The 21,403-nt window shown below is 35.4% G+C and overlaps 1 protein-coding gene across 1 annotated transcript; it reads right to left on the bottom strand.

The window, feature by feature from the left end:
- Positions 1–425: 425 nt before the first annotated feature.
- ERLEC1 (endoplasmic reticulum lectin 1) lies at positions 426–21,384 on the bottom strand. Its single transcript, XM_081156945.1, has 14 exons — positions 21,032–21,384; positions 15,732–15,836; positions 14,510–14,590; positions 13,903–13,980; positions 13,482–13,545; positions 12,793–12,827; positions 10,050–10,273; positions 9,829–9,958; positions 7,695–7,856; positions 7,029–7,088; positions 4,111–4,235; positions 2,607–2,684; positions 2,250–2,325; positions 426–859 (listed from the first exon to the last, which is right to left on the bottom strand). The coding sequence occupies exons 1-14, from the start codon at positions 21,191–21,193 to the stop codon at positions 788–790; spliced, it is 1,452 nt and encodes a 483-aa protein (XP_081013071.1). The 5' UTR covers positions 21,194–21,384; the 3' UTR covers positions 426–787.
- Between the last annotated feature and the right edge of the window lie 19 nt (positions 21,385–21,403).

Raw genomic sequence — 21,403 nt, 5'->3', positions numbered from 1 at the left:
ATTGTGCTGTAAAACTGTCCAGAACTAAGAGCTGTAGTACACAGTAGGCAAGCACAAAGGATGGCCAGCACAGTGTTTGTTAGAGTGAATCATTCTAAGTCAGGCGAGAAGAATCACTGTGTACACCAAGAACATACTTTGAGGAAAACACACTTATACCAAGGAGAAATAGATAAGAGTTCTGAGAGGGGCAACCTATTACAAATACGAGTTTCTTGGGATTAAGCGGTGAAGAAAACTTATATGTGAGGCTCTACTATGTGCCCAGTTTTTGGTTAATACCTGGTAGAGAGCAGTTGTAAAATAAAAATTTGTTGAAAGGATTTCAGTCACTAGAATACATATTTTACATGGTCTCCCATTTAAACAACCTCCCATCAATTTCTTTCTTCATTATCTTTACTTCATTAACTAGTTATATATACTATAATTTACATAATAAGTCTATTATTTAAAAACTTTAAATAGGTACAATAATTATGGCATTTCATTAGGCTGGACTCTAAATTGCTTGGATGAGATCTACTTTGGAATCACATTATCCAAGCAAAGAAAAACACAATCCGTTCATAAGACAAAACAAAAATGAAAAATGTGAGACAAATGCCTGCCTTAGAAGTTTATCAATAACCTCTTATATACACATATACATTCACAAAGTGGTTGAAAGTCCTTTTATATGATCCTTCAGATGAGGTCCAATGGCTGAGAACTCTATAATGAGACACATGGTCAGAAATCATGAAGATTTTCAATGATCTTTTCTTTCCCTGAACTTTATTACCCTTTAGTTGGGGAGAGAAAGAAGTCCGTTTTCATCTGCAGTATCTAAGATTTTACAGATCACTGGAGATTCAACCTAAAGAACAACAACAAGAAAATCATTAAAAACTTGCTAAGATGAATACTTTCTTTATTCAGGATTATTCTGCTGAATAAAAATACACATATATAAATTTGTTAAATGTATACAAGCCCTTGTTTTGGATAAACCATCCAATGTTACTTCTACAAAATTGTTTTTGAAAAACAATTTTTAGTCATTCATATGAAATACCAGAAAGGTAGAGAAGATATTTTTATCTCTAAGTAAAAGAGATGAGAGAACCCTGGCCAGTGTGGCTCAGTTGGTTGGAGTGTTGTTCCATACAACAAAAGGTGGTGGGTTTGATCCCTAGTCAGGGCACATAGCCAGGTTGTGGGTTTGATCCGTGGTCGGGGCATGTGCCGGAGGCAGCCAATTGATGTTTCTCTCTCTTCCTCTCTCTAATAAAGTAAAATAACAAAATAAAAAAGCAATAAAAAAAGAGATGAGAGAAAAAAGGAAAAAAGGACAGTAGGACATGGATACGTAGTTAGGCTTTACACAAAAAATAGAAGATTATGGCAAAATAATCAGTGTAAAATTCAAGAAAAACGCAAAAAGTATAACCCAAGAAGGGCCAGGTGTTGAAATGATCAGATGTTATGATAATTATAAAAATATGATGGAGGAAATAGTGTAAAAGGTAAACAACACATATGAATAGATGGGGAATTTTAGCAGAGAAAAGGAAGCCATAAAAAACTAAATGGAAATGCTAGAAATAAAAAAATATGTCAGAAATAAATTTATTCAAAGAACTAGATGGGACACAGCAGAGAAAGAACCATATGACCACAAAAAGACCTGTAAAAAAATGTTCACAGCAGCCTTATTCATATAATAAAAAATGAGAATCTAAATATCTATCTATAGAAGAATGGATGGATAAGCATATGCGGGATACTTATACAAAAGAATATTATTCAGTAATAAAAAGACAACAAAATACTGATAAATGCAACATGGCTGAGTCTGAAAGATGCTGAGAGGCCATGCATAAAAAAAATTTGCATGCTATATAATTTCATTCATATGAAATAAGAAAAGAGGCAAAACTGATCTATGGTGTCAGAGATCACAATGGGGTATATCTTTGGGGATTCAGGATTATTGACAGAGAAGGGGTAATAAAATTTTCTGCAGTGATAAGATACCTTATTTTGGGTGAGAGTTACAAGGGTATATAAAATTGTTAAAATTCATCAAACTCAACATTTATGATCTTTGCATTTGATTTTATGCATTTTACACCCCAATAAAAAGATAATAGCTTTTATAGAAGCAGTATTACATTTTGGAGACTATAGGAGGTATTTCTAGACTTAAAGTTAAAAATTAAAATGTGGCCCCAAAATGAGTTTGTAAGAATTATTTTTTTACTTACCCCAAGGATATACTGACAGGAGTAAGGCTCTAGCATATATACAGTAACAGCATGAGGAGAATCTGATTCTTTACACCTAAAACAGAGAGTACTTTAAGTGCTGCCCAAACCAAACAAAATTATTTTTAATTGCTTTCCTCTTAAGCTACAAAAATTCCATATAAGTGGCCCTTAATAATTCAATGAAGAATTGCATTAATAATAATTTATTGTTATTTATGATTTGATAATTGTTATAAATAACCTATGATTATGAATAAATACAATTATTCATAATTACACTTTATAAAAACTTTTGCCCACAGGAAGCAGATTAAAGAGAAAGGCATAAAAGCACAACTTGATAGTCCAACTTACTTTAGTTTTACAGTCACCTGTCTTGGTTTGTCAGTTATATCACAAATATCTCCATTCCCGTAAAAATGTGACACCATCCTGAATCAGAAACACACACAAGCTTTATTATACTAAAATTTCACTAATTTAGAGTAATGGTGATGGGTGGGGGAGAAGATAGTTAGAGGTCAGTTTTGCATTAGTTAAAAAAATCTGACTACAAAACAGTCTTTAAAAATACATCCTTTTGGAGCCATGTCACAGAGAGAAGTCTTTCAGATTCTATAAAGAGAATGTAGAGCTGAGATACATCAGAGTGGTTTAATAAGATTGATGTTCAACTTGCACATTACTTACCTGTATACAAACAGTTATGGTAAAACTGCTTTTAAAAACATTAATCTTTTAAAAAGAACCATTTCCCCAGTCCTGCATGCTGTCTGCTTAGCGGACCAGTTGCCCCTTCTTCTCGTCCCCCATCCCGCTCAGCCCACTGAAATGCCGCAAGGCAGGTGTCCAAGGGTGAAGCCCAGGCGAGGCTAAAAATTCCACAGCAGGATGCAAAGAAGAGCTTTCATTCTGCTAGCCTCACACTCCTGTGCTTCAGTATTTGTTCCACATGACACCGTGAGCTACTTTCACATAAAACATATACAAACATAAGAAAAATCCTTCTGGTTAGTGTAGTCTAATTTTTCTAATACTTAACTGCCTATTTCTTAATTTTGCTTTGACTTTGGTTCCCAAGAAGTCAGCACACTCTGAAAATAGTCTATACCATCTGTGCTAGGAAGAACCAAGTTAACACACAAGAAGGGAAAAAGAACTGAATAATTTGAAATTCATTGGACAATAGACTACTAGAAAAGCTAAGGCGGAGTTATTCATGGGAAACAAGAGATTAATTTACTTCAGCTATAAGAAAGTACACCTATTAGCCCAAAAGAGATGAGGTAGTTTTTTAAAAAGCCACTGTTTAACTACTTTCCACCATTATTACCTCACAAAAGTTAAGTAACAGGGAAATGCTAGAGTATATTTAAATAGAACTAAATAACTTAAAGAGGTAAAGATTACACATGAAAGAGGCAAATGCTTTATAACAGCCTCAGACCTAATACCTGGTCTGAGCCACTGTTACTAACACCACCGCTCTCGTTACCACCCATCCTGCCTTTACACATGCTATTGCCAGGCACTATGCTTTACCTGAATTACCTTATTTAAATGTCACAATAATCCTATGAGGCAAATACTAATAGATTAAAAATGTGAGGCTTAAGAAGATTATAAAATTTCCCCAAGATAGTAAGTGAAGAGCCAGAGTTTAAATCCAGGGCAGTGAACTTCAGAGATTTGCCTTAACTATTACACTCAGTTGTTTCCCTGCACAAAACTACCCTAAGAGATGTCCCTGAAAAAAACTGATCAGAGATTTTACTTGAGTGTTTAAATATTATGTTTTTCAGTATTCTGAGTTTTAAATATTCTACTAATCAGGCCCAAAGGCAAAGTTAATCTTTACCTGACTGACTGGGTACCGTCGTCTTGTAGGTGATAGGCTCTAGCAGTATTCTTTTTAGCCCATTCAATATGCTCTTCTTGGTTCCACGTCCCGACAACCACAGACGTTTTTCCACTATCCTTGTCCTAAAAAATCAAAAAATATTTGTGACAATGCATGCTTAACATCATCAAGTAGACATTTATGCACACTGGGTATCTATATTTAGAGGTAATAATGTTTTAGTCAAACTCAACCAGTAGAAATCTGAGCTCGTTATCTTCTTTATTCCTTATTTCTCTGGAAAAGGAAACTACTTTCTACTCAGACTAGCTTCAGACATAGTTATTTTTGACTCTTCTATTTCCTTCTCTCCTCCATCTATTGTCCTGTCAGTTTTTTCCCTTGCAGGTGTTCTCAGCGTCAGGCTCTTCCTTTGCATTTCCACTGCCAACATCTCCCCCGAAACAAGAGTTTAATCTCCCATACCCGGTGATATATCCACACACGACGGTGACTTTTCTATCCTCACCTGAGGACATCTTTTCCATTGCTTTTCAGAGAGAGTGGAAGGGAGGGAGGAAGGGAGAGAGAGGGGGGAGGGCGAGAGAGAGGGAGGGAAGGAGGGAAAAACATCAATGTGAGAGAGACACATGGATTGGCTGCCTCCTGCACGTGTCCCTACCGGGGCCGGGAATCGAGCCTGAAACCTAGGTATGTGCCTTTGGCCAAAATCGAACCCAGGACCCTTCAGTCATGGGCTGATGCTCTAACCACTAATCCAAACTAGCTAGGGCTATTGTGATTGTTAATTAAATCTTTGGCCTCTGTCTCTTACCCTGAACCACACGGCAGCTACCCTCAGTCTATCTTCATCTTCTACTCTTTCAAATACAAACCTTCAAATTTTACTACTCTTCACAGTATTCATTTGAAACCAAGCTCATTTCTGCATCAAGACTGTTCAGAAACCCCCCTTTCCCAATCTGCTTGTATTATTATTTTAGACACTAACCATATGTTGTCTCATATGCAGACCTCATTCTTTCTGCTCCCTCTTCCTTCTTCTAGTCTACTTCCGTCCTGTCTTCTTTTCCCTCTTCCTACTTTATGCCAGGCACTGTACTGGGCACTATATACATCTGATTAGTAGAACTAGAAATCCTTACTGTGGCAAATGAAACAGGCCTGGCCACTGTCCTTGCGGAGCTTACTGTCTAGTGGCAGAGAGAGCCATTAAACATTCTTTCAGCATCAGATGCTAAGTTCTGATACAACACGGATTTAGAGGCTGGAGATGGAGCAAGACTGCCTGGGTCTGAATTCTAGTTTTACCATTTATATGCTATGTGATTTCAGCCAAGTTACTAAGTCTTTGCTTTTGTTTCCTCATCTTGGAAAAACAAATACTCACCTCTTAGGGTTGTTAGCATTAAATGAGTAAATATGTAAATAAGCAAATATGTGTAAAGTACTTAGAACAGTGCCTGGTATACATATACAGTAAACACTATATCTGTGTATAAATTTTTTCTGTATAAATAAATATTAGTAAAAAGAAAACATCTACAAAGCAGCAAGAATAAGAAAGAATGGTGAAATTGAATGTCTCAGGTTAAAGTGATCCATCTTGGAATTTAAAACTGGCTTAAAACATCTCAAGAAGGCAAATATAGTATTTCCTAATTACCAATTATTATTTCTTTTTGAAAATAAAAAGAGCCTTTTAAAACAGCCAGGTCAATATTTATTAGTGTTTGTTTTCAACATCTAGTAGTTTAACTTATCAAACAAAGTACAACTATGACAAATAAAATTATGGGGCTTAAACTTCAGAATTTAAGCAGCTTTGCTTAAGTATGGGAAAATATGCTGATTTATGAAATTACAAATAAAAGGAAAAATAAAAAGCCAACTTATGTAATCTTAAAATTTATTTTAAACTTGGATATGGCATCTTCTTTTGGCTGATAATCTTGCTGTATTTATCCTATTTTACTAACTCTAGTGATGATGTACTATCTTACCATTCACTTTCTTAATTTAAAGATGAATTATAGCTGAATAATATAATTTTTCAGCAATACAAAAGAATGAAATCTTGCCATCTGACTAAATATGGATAGACCTAGAGGGTATTATGCTAAGTGAAATAAGTCAGACAGAGAAATACTGTTTGATATCACTAATATGTGGAATCTAAAAAAACAAAACAAATAAACAAAAAACAGAAACTGACCTACTGATATAGAGAACAAGCTGATGGTTGCCAAAGGGGTGGAGGGGAAGAGACGGGAACAAAAAAGATTAAAAAATAATTACAAAACACTGATTTCTTCTTTATTTATAGAAACTGGTATTGGAGGAACCCTAGCTAAAGGACAAACTCTCAGTTTAGGGGTTCTCCTAGAAATGCTAGAGGGTGGAGACCAGAAGAGAAAGCTGTTAATCTGGCAGATCACCTTAATGAATTTTTGAATGTGGAAAGGCAGGTCTGGTACTTAGTTTAAAGTCCTAAGTGCAAAGGTTGTCTGAGGCAGAGAATAAATTAGTATGATTTTGGACATTAGTAGCCAGCAGGACAGGAAAGGCAGCAGGGATGCCCAAAAGGGAAAGTTGGACTGAAAAGAAAGAAAAGATGAATTATAACAATGACTGATTTCTGGGTCAAAGCTAAAGAGGTTATCCACACTAGTTTATTATTCTCCCAGGCTTATAGTAATGTAAGAATCTGAGTAGTTAATAAGCAATGTTCCTTTAAGATGGTTGAGTTAAACATCAAGTTTTACATTTTCTAGAACTCAGACAGTTCAATGAGTATTTCCATATTAAAATCACCTCATAATTAAAAGTAACGCCAACCCCCGTTTTTTCCCCACAAAAAAATTTTAAAACTTTAATCCATCTAGTGGTAGATGGATAAAAATGCTGTTCTATACCTCGTGGTATTGATGTACATGTTTGCCATAGCAGAATTCGTATTTCCACCAACCAACACCCTACAGAAAAGAAAACAGATCAAGTTACATACAGAGAAGGGGGGACTGGAGCTTGTCTCAATATTGGCACACAACAGCAACAGAAATATATATAGTTTAAAAAACCTCTAATGGCAATAATATGGTTGAAAATTAAAATTAAAAATTACTGACAAAAAAAATAGATAAATACAGAGAACAACCGCTGTACTGCCTTGATAAAATAAAATAAAATGAAATGAAAACTCCACCTGAAAGTGAATTTCTCACTGGACCTACTAGTCAGCGGCAAAATTTTACCTTTGTAGATGTTGACTCAAGTTTTAAATGTGATTGTTATATAATCATTGATGCCCATTCCAGCAATCAACCAGAATCACGTGTGTCTTAGTTATATATACTGTCTGTCAAACAAAGGTCAAGTTTTAGCTTGTGAGTGAAAGAATAATAATGGTATGGATTAGAGTACAGTAAGATGCAGAGAAAATGTCCATTGGGAGGCTTCCAGAATCTTGCTGTTTCTCTTTAGACCAAAAACCCTTGTCAGTGCTGCTAGGGCCCCTTGACTAAATAACACACAAACGAAAGCTGTAAACTAAATATTTAAATGGAAGGTTCACTTCTCACCCCATGAAAGCAGTAAGAACCACTAAGGAACTCTTTTATGAGCTGGTCATCTGTCAGTTTGGATATGTGGGTTGTTCCAACAGTGAGCATCGGCTGAGAACCAACAGCAATGGGTTTGTGGACTGCTGGAAATCTCTCTTCTTTAGTTGAGTGCAAATCTTCCTAAAATTAAACACATATATATTGAAGGGCTTCTTTGCCGCACTTAATTTTCTCAGTTATGACTTCCAGTATTATTTTTACACAGTAGAAAACTCATTGTTAATGTGTTTTTAAAAAAATGACTTTTCAAATGCTTGAAAAATGTTTGTTCCATTTACCCATTGCCCACTTATTTTTAATGTGTTTTTAAAAAAATGAATTTTGCAATGCTTGAAAAATGTTAGTTCCATTACCCATTGGGGTATGGTGACCATTCCTCCCATGGAGGAATAATTTCCATTTCATATGTTTTGTCTCATTATTTTTATTAAGTACTTTGTTATTTGTTAGATTTTGTGTCTCTACATTTAGTTTTAAAAAATGTGGTTACTATGGGCAAAGAAAGGATAACAAACAAGGTGAAGGGAAACTGAGCGGGAGCAAATATGAATATTAGTTATAATTATGTAAATACAGCAGGGCCTGGAGGAACCTGCCATTTAACAAAGGAAGACACCAACTAATAAGGGTGCAGGGACCAGCAGGTTCATAGAGGTAGGGGTGATCGAAATAGACCTGAATGATGAACTGGAACATGAAGACTTCATAAAGAGGAAACCCTTGGTTAAGTCTTAGAAACGCAGATAATCTGTGATTTATGTGAATGTGTGTTGTATGTGTTTTGTGTCTGTGTGTACATATGCATGTGAACTTGAGGAAGAGGTAAAGGAAAGATGTGAGGAAGGTATGATATTTAAAGCTAAAGAGATAAGCAGGCACTACAGGGTGAAAATTACATAATCCTAAGAAGTTTGGATATTATCTTACAGGTTTTGGGCAAAGATATGGAGTGATCAGATTTCTAAGTAATCACCTTCAGCAGTGGCAGGGAAGAAGGAAGAGTAAGAACAAATCGGAAGGTGGGGAGCCATCTTAGGAGCAGTAATGACCCCGGCCAGAGATGAAGAAAATTTAAAGTAAGGGAGTGGCAGGAGAAGGGGGGAGAGAGGGTAGTTTTGAAAGAGGTGAATGAGTTAGAATCTGGTAGTTAGTTGGGTACTGACAGTGACTGAAGAGGAAATGAATCTAGACCAGAATGGAAGAAGTGAGTGTACCAATTATAACCGAATAAAATAATTTAAAAAATTAAATAGTAAAAGGGTTTTCAGTAAATGTACAGTGGACACAGTATCTCTTTTTTCACCTGCTGTAGGTGCCACTGACCAACTGTGGTTCTTTTCTATTTCAGCTTGGGGCCGTCATTGGACAGTTACTCTAGAAACTCTTTGCCTTACCCTTTCTCTCCTCTAATGTTAAGGAAGAACAGAGACTGCTAAAATGCCTTCTTAGTTTTGGAAAGAACTTTGAATTTCATGTATAACTCTTTCTACATTCAGAGTGTACTATGCTCCTGGCACTATTTTAAGTGTTGAGTATTAAAATGAAACAGACACAGTCACTGCTCCTAAGGAACTATGTTATAATAGACTATTTACTTAGACTACTTGAGACCTACAGTGAGGTTAGTGAAGAAAAACAGTAATACTGCACAGTGAAACCTGCAGCTGAGATTAGGACAAGAAGTAGGAAGAATAAAAGCATGACCATTTATTACTGCTTCTTGTGGATAGAAAATCTGTTATTTTTAAGAAAAATTACTCCAATAAAAGCAAGATGACAGTAGTTTTTGTAGTAGGGCTTAGAAACTCATAAAATGGATTCCTAATTGTCCAGTAATCTCCAAGTAAAGTAATATAATAACACAGGCAGCACATCAAACCAAAATTCTGACAGCCAGATTTGTATTTTTGTTTAAAAAAGAAAAAAATTATTTATCTTTATAGTAAAGCTTGACACATGCTTAGAACCAAACCACATGCCAAATATCACCTTTTAAAAGAAAAGTTATGTGTAATGTACTAGATTTATTGATATATACTCTATAATCTGGAAAAGGAAGCACTGAGAAAATACTGTTAGATAATACTCATACCTCTTTATTTCTCCTAAAAGGCACCCTTAGAATTTCTTCCTGCTGTTCCAGCTGTCTCAGGGTGAGGGGTTTAAACGGTGATCCTGGCAGTGATTGGCAAAATATGTCATTCACAGGAGATGCTCGGAATCTGTTCAGTAAGAACAAAGCATTAAAGCTAAGCATATGGCAAATTTAAAGCATGTGCATTTCATTTTTAAAATATTAAATCCACATCCTACCTATATTTAGGATGATTGCACAAGAGTGGTGTCAAAATGACAACTTCATATTCACAAGTTGTAACTTCAGCTACTGAAAGAATTTCATGCTTAGATTCAGGATGACATATGTACAGCACAGTACTTGATCTGGGCCGGTTCTGTTTCAAACTACAAGGTGTACCATTTCCCATTCCCACAGGATAGTAGGGTGTCATCTGACCTTCGATATTTTTAGTGGGAATCTTAAAAAAAGAGTATAAGACAGACTTTTCATTAGAAATGGGGGTAGGAGTGAGGGTGGGAGAAGCACTTATTCTGAAAGGAAGACAACTATATTTTATTTACAAATTAACATTTATAAAGGTAACTTTTATGTATTTCTATGAGTTCTCCCTCTAATACTCTTTTGACTCATAAGTTCTTATTTGAGCAAAGACGTATTTTCAGAGCTAATACAAAAAAAGGAATTTTTATTCGGTACTAAAATGATGTTAAGTAAATGTACACTTACATAAAAGGCTATAATATGATTAATAGAATTATTTTTTAATAGTTCTAAAGAAAGATACTAAGATAAAATGTAGGAACTTACTATATGGACCTGGTCAGAGCTTTCTTCACTAAACTCTCAATGCATGGCTGTATTAGAATTTAGATTCTAGAAGTTTGACGTTTGATTTGTCAAGATGTGGAGTTATATAATAATACACATTTCTACAACAGGAATCTAAATACTGCTGCTTGTTCATTAATCTGCTTACTCTCCTTCCCTATAAACATATTTTTCAGCACATAAACTCTTACATAAATCTATTCAAAGCCAGCAAAAGACAAAAGGAGAAATTTTCATGGAATGAGGGAATACGGGAGAACACCTCAGAAGACAAGGATTATTAGGGAGCTAGCTTCCATAATATTATTTACATAAATACAAGGAAAACCTAATGTAAGGGCTTTAAAAAGACATCATTAATAATATCTCCAAGCAAGCCCTTTAGAGGCAGGGAGCTCATCTTGTATTACTTTGGTACCCTGTCAGTGCATGTCCAAACAGGCAATAAATAAATGTTTCCATGGAAAAATGTTTTGAGATTTCTCATATGCTATTTTCATGCTAGTGTCTGGAATGAGAAAATCCTGGGTTCATACCCAAGCTTTGAATTTACAGTTGTTTGTATGGAAAATAATACAATAATTAATAAATAATAATAGAATAAACTGTGTTTTGCATACTCACAACTGTAAACCTACTTTTGCCCCACCCTGTATACTCTAAGGTTGTGGGGAGAATTAAGCATTACCTTTTGTTACATGCCTGGCACAACACCTGGCTTATAAAATGGGGCTCAATAAATGTTAGTTTTCTTCCCTCTTCCCTTACCCTTTTCTTCCTCTTCCTTTATCATTTCACACTTTGAATTCCATCTTGCTATCCTCCAGAGCCACAATAAATATTTTATCTCAAAGGTAGTGTGTAAAATCAAAATCTTTTAAAATAGCAATGCTATGTGTGTTTACACTTAGCTTTATCAATTCCCCCAAAAGCCACCCTTTTAAATGATAGGCATCCCTTTAAAGTAATTTTTAAGGCCTGTTGTCACTTTACCTTACTTCTAATAAAAGTATCATTCTGATACGAAGCCATTTAGAGAAATACCCTCTATCGATAAGTTATTTAACTCTGGAAATTCTTTCTTTCTTTTTTTTTTTTAAATCCTCACCCGAGGATATTTTTTCCATTGTCTTTCAGAGAGAGTGGATGGGAGGTTGGGGGGGGCGGAGAGAAAGAAACATCGATGTGAGGGAGACACATCGGCTGGTTGCCTCCTGCACACACAGCAATGGGGGATGGGGATCGAACCTGCAACCAAGGTATGTGCCTCTTGGATGGAATCGAACCTGGGACCCTACAGTCCATGGGCCGATGCTGTAACCACTGAGCAAAACTGGCTACGGCTAACTCTGGAAATTCTTAAGATTCAGAACGCATTCCTTGAACTACAGGGGCACTTACAAATTGTGATTGAGCACCCTAAAGGATCATTCTTTTTAAATTAATCCTATTTAGTCATCAATTATGCATTCACATTCAATAAACATTTATAAAGTGCCTATGTTATGTCTGGTACTCTGCTTTGTCCTGCAGGGGTTAAGGAGATAAAAGACAGTCCCTGCTTTTAAGATGTCTGCAGTCTGGTACCTTGTTATTTACATATAGTTTTAAATTTATTTATTTATTTATTTGTTTGTTTATTTATTTATTTTAGAGAGAGCAACATCAATTTGTGTTCCACCCATTCATGCATTCATTGGTTGACTCCTGCATGTGTTCTAACGAGGGTTTGAACCTGCAACCTTGGCGTATTGGGACTACGTTCCAACCAAGCTACTCGGATAGGGCCTACATAGATAGTTTTATCTGTTTTACCAACAGGAGATAGGTACCAAACACAAAAGCTCTTATTGTAATTGTTTCCATGGTTAAAGAGAGGGAACCACTGCTAAGCACGGAGGTGATATAATGCTAATATAGAAACTTTCCCAGTCATGCCTTTGGTAAAGCTGCTTATTTTTGTATGAACTTAAATAAAAATATCATAGTGTAACTTTTCTCAGAAAAACCTAACATATGGCAAATTTCTTCCACTCAGTCTTTTGAGATATTTGATATAAAGAATACATGGCTATATTCTGCCAATTAAGCTGTATAAATTCATGCCTAACAGCTGTTTTGAGAGAAAAATGAACACTTCTCACTTACCTCTTTTGATTTTTCCTTTTCTTCTGCTTCTTGTTCTGTGAAATAATTTAAGAGTAAGGTAAGCGTGAAGAATCACCAGCGACTTACATATAAGACACTAGTGACTAAGTTTTCAATCCATCCGTAATCTTAAATTTCTTTCTAAAAAAGACTCAAAACATGCATGTACTTTTTATCTTACTGGTTTTAGCAAGTTTCCTTGAAATGGTTTTGTTTGAAAGGAGTCATATTTAATCTTCATGTAGAAAATATTCTATTTGATGCAAAAACCTGGCCACAACAGTATTCTTTTGAAGTATTTTTATCTTAGTGAAAAGTTTAATCATAAATTAGTTGATCAATTTAAATAAAGATTAATAAAATATTTCACAATTTGAGGGATACATCTACATGTCTATTTCAATATATAAAAACTTTGCTTAAACCAAGCAAGACTAACACTATATAAATATAATACTAATATGTGTATCTTATCAGATTTTTAAAAAATGTATTAGATAGAAAAACATGTTTGTTAAAGCAGAAAATAATGAAAAGATCTTTTTGAAAAAGTTTTCTAAGGAACTGTTCAGAAATTTATTTTAGTGTTTTAAAATTCGTAGTCTCCAACAAAATCTTTTAAATTCCAAACTGAATATTTACTTTATCTCAAATTCTAGCATTACTATCAAGTCAGTATACAAACAAACCTTTTTCAGGTAGAAGGGTCTTAGCAAACATATTCCCAAGGTAGTACTCGTGAATATTTACTTTCTATATTTAAAAATAAAAAAAAAAAGTGAGTATTTTGCAAATACATTTTTCAAGAACACAAATTTAAAACCATTAATCTCATTATTAGAGTTCTCATTTTATAATGTTCCATACTTCGTATTTTTTAAAAAATATTTTTAAACTGATTTTTAGAGCGAGGGGAAGAAAGACGGGGGAGAGAGAGAGAAACATCAATTTGGCTGCCTCCTGCATGCCCCCTACTGGGGATCAAGCCCGAAACCTGGGCATGTGCCCTGACCTGGAATTGAGCCAGCAACCTTTGGGTGCACAGGATGATACCCGACTAACTGAGCCACACCGGACAGGGCGTACTCCGTATCTTGAAGGAAAACATACCTGACCACTTTCTTTTTCTTCATGGTACTGCCGAATATGTTTTCCGTGACATACTTCGTAAGTCCAATAAGACTCAATCTAAGAAAGATGGATTTATTTAAATATAAAAAACCCGCATAACTCAATTGAGTTACTTTTTGATACTTTGGGTAGATGAGATTTCCCCAAGATTTAGAGTAAGCTTTCATTAAATGAAACTTACTATTATGTCTCAGAAAAATATGAAATTTCTGAAGCCTATTCATTGTTCTCACTAATTAACTGTAAAATTCTGTGAAGAAAATAGGTCTGGCTTAGGGATCATTTTCCACATAGCTTAAAAAATAATAATTAGCATTTTAAATTAAAATTGTATATAAGGAAAATTACTTTTGATCTGAAAAATATTCAAAATAGTTTGGTAAGTGATATTATTTGATACTGGTATTACTGGGTGTTTGCTACATACACTATACAGGAATTTAAATGAACAAAATACTATTAAGCAATAGCTTAGATTTACAACTGAAAATTTGATACAACATAAAAGAAATGCAGAATTATTTTCAAGGGCCTACTGGCTGCTGAAAATTTATTTTCTAGTTATCAAGTGAACATAAATACATACTCTGTAGGAACAACTGCTTTGTTTAAATAGTGGCTCCAATAGCTCTCTTGGATTAGGGCCTTTATAATCCTTTTCTTCTTCCTATGAAAGAACTAGAGTTTAATACTTACAATTATTCTAGAACTTCACCCAACTCTGCTGTTGGTTATTAACTCATTGGTCAAATCACAAATGCTTGGAAATAAAAAGGGAAAAAAGTCAAAATCTTTAATAATAATCTATGGTATACCACTTCTTTCAAAAGAATTGAAGTATAAAATATGGAGCCACAGACTAATCTTCCATTCTTTCTTCTTTTAAGAAAAGGTTTTTGAGTATCAGTTTCCTGAACAATTCTTATAAACCTATTTCAGAATTTTTAAATGATTGCATCCAAACAAATTCTAGCTATAAAAGACTCAGAATAGCTGAATTTTATAGAACATACTGGAAAATTTTAAGGTACTTCTTATTTTTCTACATATTTTTACATTTCAGACTTGAATGTCAAATATATACATATGTGTGTGATTGTGTGTGGGTGGTTTGTGTCTAAAGTAGGTTTAAAACAAAATTAAACAACTGTCTGTCACAGATTTCAAATCTGAACAAAACTAAGAAAGCACTCACTGAGTTTAATATTTCCATTTCACAGATCATGAAAATATTACCCAATTAGCTCAATAAATTTACTGAGTGGAGGAATTGAGTTTCAAAATTTTTCATGGATCCATAGCTAACTATAGCCTATACCTCAGCCTCCTGGCTCCTAGGCTGATGTCCTTTCCATTCTACCATGCTGCCTCTCCTGTTTCATCTTGAAAGAAGTCATTGCCTTAAAGGATGGATAAGAGGCAGTTAGTTAGGGCATTTTAGGAGGAAGAAATGGGCATGAGCTAAGGCAGTGAGAAAGCATAAGGTGCCTATAGATTTATTAGCAATTCTTTATAAAAAATGTCATGTATACATTTAAAAATTATTTCTTGTTTTAAAACCCTCATTTCTAGAAAAAAAGCATGAGTGGAGTTAGATTTTCATTCAAAACATCAATAATTGGTTGCTAATTTTTCCAAGCTGAACTATAAAATCAAAGACTTCAGGATAATAGAAGTGATTACTATTTCTTTGGTAAAACAGGATTATTGGAAACCTGTTATTCAATTGTATTTTAAAGTATGTAGTTGCAATGTTTTAAATAATATCCTTGGTGACAGGGATTATCAATATACTTATAAAAACGTACCTCATCCCCACCTGTCACAAGAGGAAGAATGCATTTATATTTTTCTTTATGTGTAGTTGTCATGATGACATAATTATCTTCTTTATACAGAACTCCAGTTGTAGGCTAGAGAGAGAGAAAAAAATACACATTACCTTCTTTGGTTAAACTGTATTACATTGTATAACTTACAGTCCTAAAATCAAACTTATTCATCACTTCAACAGAGGATTTTAAAACATTTCCAAAGAAGAGAAAAGATTCTACATATTTTTTAATGACAAAATGATGATGACAAACTATCCAGGTGTTGAAATATAACAGAAAAAATAAACAAAAACAAAGTTTGAAGTATAAAGAAAGAAGTAGTAATGGAACAGACTGAAGTTAAAATATGGATTAAAAAGCATTAAGAGGCAATAAATGTTCATGGATACACTACCGCTGAATACTTACTACTCCTACTAACAACTACCATCTACACATAAGAATCTATAGCACTTTACAAAAGTACTCGCAATTGTGTCGGATGGAACACTTGAACAAAATACAGTGCAATATTTTTTCACATTTGGATAATATACAGATAAATTACTTTAAAGAGAAAAATCACTATGGATCATCTGTGCTGACTTAACTTTTTTTAGTATATATCACAGGTCAGCAAACCTTTTCTATAAAGGGCTAGACAGTAAATTTTTTAGACTTTGTGGGCTATATGGTCTCTGTCGCAACTACTCAACTATGCCACTGTAGTAAGCGAATAGGAATGACTATGTTATGAAAAAATTTTATTTACAAAAACAGGTGCTGGGCCAGCCCAAAGGTGTAATTTGCCAACTCCTGATATATATCAACAAAACTATCCCTAAAGCTTTCTATACTATGAACCAAAAAAATTCACAAATCAAATATGAGCCAATGTAATTTAAATGCACATTTTAATGAATATAAGTGATATTATTTAAAAAGAAATCTCTGTGATAGCAAATATGTCACTAACTACTAAGGTAGAGATTTCACAGTCTATGGTAATTCAATTCTCTCTTATCTTTTCTCTTCTCACAGTCCTATGAAACCACTATACTATTTGGCTATCCCTGGTAAGGAAAGATGCACTCAACTTATTAAGAACCTTTGTTCTTTTCTCAATTTAAGAAAAATAACTCTTAACCATAATAAAACCAGTAGTACTTGACACCAATGTCACCTTAAACACAAATGCAAATTAGGGCAATATTTTCCTAAGACAATAAATCAAACAAAAAGCAGTAAACATGATCTGTATTAACTACATGAAAGTACCATTTTAAGTCTGTTACATTCATTAACTCATTGATCATCAAAACAAGTATTTTATCCATCTTACAGAAAAGGAAACTGAAGCCCAGGGTTTAAATAAATTGTCCAAGGTAACATAGATAGGAAGCAGCACAGTCCAGAGGAGAAACTAAGCAGACTGCTTCCATATTCTGTGCTCTTAACTGTTTTAATGTATTTGAACCAGTTTTTGTTAACATTTTCTTAAATTATTATATAGACTCCTGGTTTATGGTCAAGGATCCCTTTTAAAAAAATTAATTGGGGGTGACATTGGTTTATAAAATCATGTAGGTTTTCAAGAGTACATTTCTATGATACATGGTCTGTATATCGCATTGTGTGCCCACCACCCAAAGTCAAATCATCTCTGTCACCATATATTTGGCCCTCTTACCCTTTACTTCCCTCCCCCCACCAAGTATCCTTTATAAGATTATTATAAGAGGGGAGTAAAAAAAAGGTTTGAAAGTGAGATTTTTGAAATTTACAATAAAGGAATCCTTAGAAACATTTAGTTGAGCCAGGAAATTGCTTTAACATCTATAATGCCTTTCAGTGTTTTTCAGATATATTCAGAATACATGATAGTGAGAGTTATGCAAAACATGACTCACATTCCTTAGCAATGGATGGTCTGAAGTCTAAAATCACTGCTGTACTGAAGGCAGATACTAGCACTTATGTGTATTTGCCTCTATTTGTGAAGTATTTGCAGCTCTAATGTTCAGAGTTGAATTCCATAGCAGTATCGACTTATTTGCTAACATGTTCACCACAATGCTAACAATGGAAAAAGGAATTGCTTGTTTGGAACCACAGCAAAGGAAGGAAGACAATTCTTTTTTTTGTAATAAAAACCACTTTTAGGTTTTATGTCTATACGATAAAGAAACTCATTTCTCTGCCTATTGTCTTTAAGGTCTAGGTAAGGGGTAACCAGAAACATAAGCGGTCATCTTGAGTGAGGATGCAGAGTTGTCTTTCATTAATTGATTAAGGAAGGGCTGCTTTCCTCATCAACAAAACAGACCAAGTAGAAATTCTTCTATCTGAAAATTCTTCACTGAAATATTGAGTCACTTATTGGGATCATAAAGTAAAATTTGTAACAAACTTTACCCTACTTTTTTGTAATGTAAATTACTGGGAAAATGTAACTTTTTTAACCTTTTGTGATTTTCTAAGTTAAAAACATTTTTTTGATCTACTACTAAAATGCTTCCTTCCAATTTTGTGAAACAGGTTCTTACTTAAGAAAATGAATTATAACAAATTCTGAATGTATAGAATTATAGATAGTGTAAAAAACTTGTTTTATGTAACTTAAACCTTAAAGTATTTTCATTGTAAGAGGTAATATTAGTGACTTGATAAAAATCAGATATTAATATAGTGACACTAAACAAAGGGGACTTGGTACTTTAAGGAATTTAACAGATTATCTGGGCTGGGGAGAAATTCCTAATGTTTGACAGGAGTCTGGAGTAATTAAGATAGTTAGAGGACGAGAAACAAAACTATCCCAAAGGGGCCGTAAAATATACTCGGTGGCACAACTTGTCAACAAATATAACATGCCTGGAACCATGGAGTTGGTCACCACTCTTCCCAAGTGCAGTGTTTGGGAAAAGTTTATGAGTGGAAATACAATTCTATATTAACAACAGAAGTAGAGAAAATTAGACTTATTTTGTAGTTTTATTTTGGTGAAATCCATAAACTCTGTGAAGTAATGAATAATTGAACACTTTAATGACCTACAAGTGGTATTTCAGAAGGAAAATATATACACAAAAACAAAATTTAATGCTAAAAACCAGTAAAGAATATTATAATCCTTAATGAAGTAATGTAAACATTTTAAAATGTATACATTTTTGGTACTTAATACTTTTTCTAAATAAATTTGAAAGCAAGATTATACCAATGCAGTTTTTGACATATATGAATGGGAAGATGATTTAAAACATAAAATAATTTTAACCAAAAAAAATTTCAGATCTAATCCAGTCCCTTCCAATTTTAGATGGTAGAGAGATGAAGGCCCTCTCCCTAGTTCACACAGCTGCTTAGTTTTACACAAACGTCCAACCAACTGGCCCATAAAAAACAAATGACAGTGCCAGGTGAAGAGGGCTGTAGTTTCAATTACATAAAGTAGGAAAGGGAAGCCTTAAGGCTATAAAAATATTTTTTAAAAAATCAAAAGACCAGTGATGTCTCTTGGGGCTTATTTTTGCCTCAGAGCCACAGACCTTTTGCCAACTCACAGAAAAATGTATCTAGATTTTTCTGAACGTAGCTCAAATTTAAAAAAAAAAAGAAAAAAAAATTCTCCCCAAATCTTCAAATGTGCCCATCTTAGATTATGTTGCATTGCCAAAAAAAATAAAAACAAAAATTCAAAATAGAATTGATAGATATGTGAAAGGTTGGTATAGCATTTCCTCGTTTTAGCCAGCAAACAGCAGTGCCAGAAAGAAAACTGAACAGTAATTTGGTAGTAACCTCTAAAAAGGCTAGGTTAAGTCATCCACTTATAGGTCAGTAAGTTTACAAGGCTGTATATCAGTATGCGTTTTTTAAAAAATAAACAAAAAAACACAGGTGCAAGAGTAAAAAATTTTAATAACCACATTCTTTAAACATTTGTCATGTTCATTCCAAGGGTGCTGTTTGGAAACAATAACCCAACCCTGCTAAAGTTTTATCTGACTTATAACTGCTGCATAAGCATTTCAATATGTTATCAATACAGGGTGAGGCAAAAGTAGGTTTACAGTGTTCCTATGGAACATAATACAATAATTAATAATAATACACAAACTGTTTTTCGTACTCACAACTGTAAACCTACTTTTGCCCCACCCTGTATTTCATGGCCTTAACCCAAAGATAAACCTGGCTTCCTAGAGAAATATTTACTTAAATTTGAACTGCCAGAATAAGAGAACTGAAAACGGGTGGGGGTGGGGTGGAGAAACCAAACAGGTGTGAAATATTAGCAAAAACTAACATTTGCAAATAGAAAGCTGTTGTGGTAATGATGTGGTCCTTTGTCCTGGTATATCTTGTTTTGCCATGATGGTGTCAGTTATGTTTCATTGAAATAGTAACAGAACAATAAAGTAGTCTCCCAAGTGGAATGACTATAGGTAACTGGAATAAGAATTTTTAAAAAGTTCTGCATTTCCCAAGACTTGTTTGAAACAAATGAATCAATCACTACAGGGTAAGTATCATGTAAGACCGCAATTCCCATTGGCCTACAGTGGATAGGAAGACTTTTCAGCAGTCCACTCCCCAAAGAGAAGGACTGCAGATTTTCGTCACTGTGAGGTTATAAATGTTCTTCACTGTAGGAAAACTGATCATAAAACTTCACTCTCTGGGGTCTTAAGTAACAGTGGTTGTACATCAAAACTGGAAAGGATATTCTGCATAGAGCGTTGTTAACATCTCAGGCCAAACAGCCATCTCAGAAACAACTGTGGGAAAAGAGCTGTGCACACGTGTACGTGTGTGTCTACGAGAGAAGAACGAGCATGAATGAGAGGGAAATGGTATCTGCAGGAGGTCGGGGGCGTGGGCAGGGCGGTGAGCAATCCTGAAGGAGAGAGGGCTGCTGTGCAGGAAGAGCTGCAGTTGACTTTCCAAAGAAGGTAAATGTGCACGCCGATGTGGTTCTACGAAAACTTCCTCCACAGGGAGAGAGTGTTGGTAAAGCAAGTCTAGTGAGGCAGATTTCAGAGGAGCGAACAGGTGACCGCTGCATCCCCACTGCTTAGCATGGAGGGCACCGCCACAGCATGCGTGGGATAAACGCTTGCCGTATGAATGAATGGACGCGGGGTACACGAAGTTTTGGGGAGAGGAGGGAGGCATGCGCCTGCAGAGGCAGTTCTAGGAGGGAAAGAGCGTAAAATACCGATGGAAGGGGCCGAACCCTTAGTGCCGGGAGGAAGAGAGATGGCTACGGGATTCGCGAGGGCACTGACCAGAGAGAACTCGGTGCCGGGCCAGTTGACTCGGAAAGGGATGTCATCGCTGAGTTGGGGGAGCGCTCGGCCGCCGCCGGACGCCTCTAGGAGGCCGCACAGGACCAATAGCACCGGCCCGCCCGGGACCAGACTCCGCGCGCCGCCGCCTCCTTCCTCCATCCTCCACCGCCGATTTCTCCAGCCGCCGCCGCAGCCTCCTCTGCCGCTGAGGAGAGGAGGGGGAGGAGGAGGAGGAGGCGGCGGGACTACTAAAACGCCCAGGCAGCCCGGGGCCCAACCGCCGCCACGTCTCCTTCCGGAGAGCCCGGCTACGCCGCCCCTGCCCCCTTGGGCCACCCACCACCGCTTCCGGGGCAGGCGGCACATCAA

The sequence above is a fragment of the Miniopterus schreibersii genome (genome assembly GCF_964146895.1).
Source record: "Miniopterus schreibersii genome assembly, chromosome: 13".
Lineage (NCBI taxonomy): Eukaryota > Metazoa > Chordata > Mammalia > Chiroptera > Miniopteridae > Miniopterus > Miniopterus schreibersii.
Note: the sequence above shows the minus strand (reverse complement) of the source record. Positions and strands in the feature narration are given on the sequence as shown.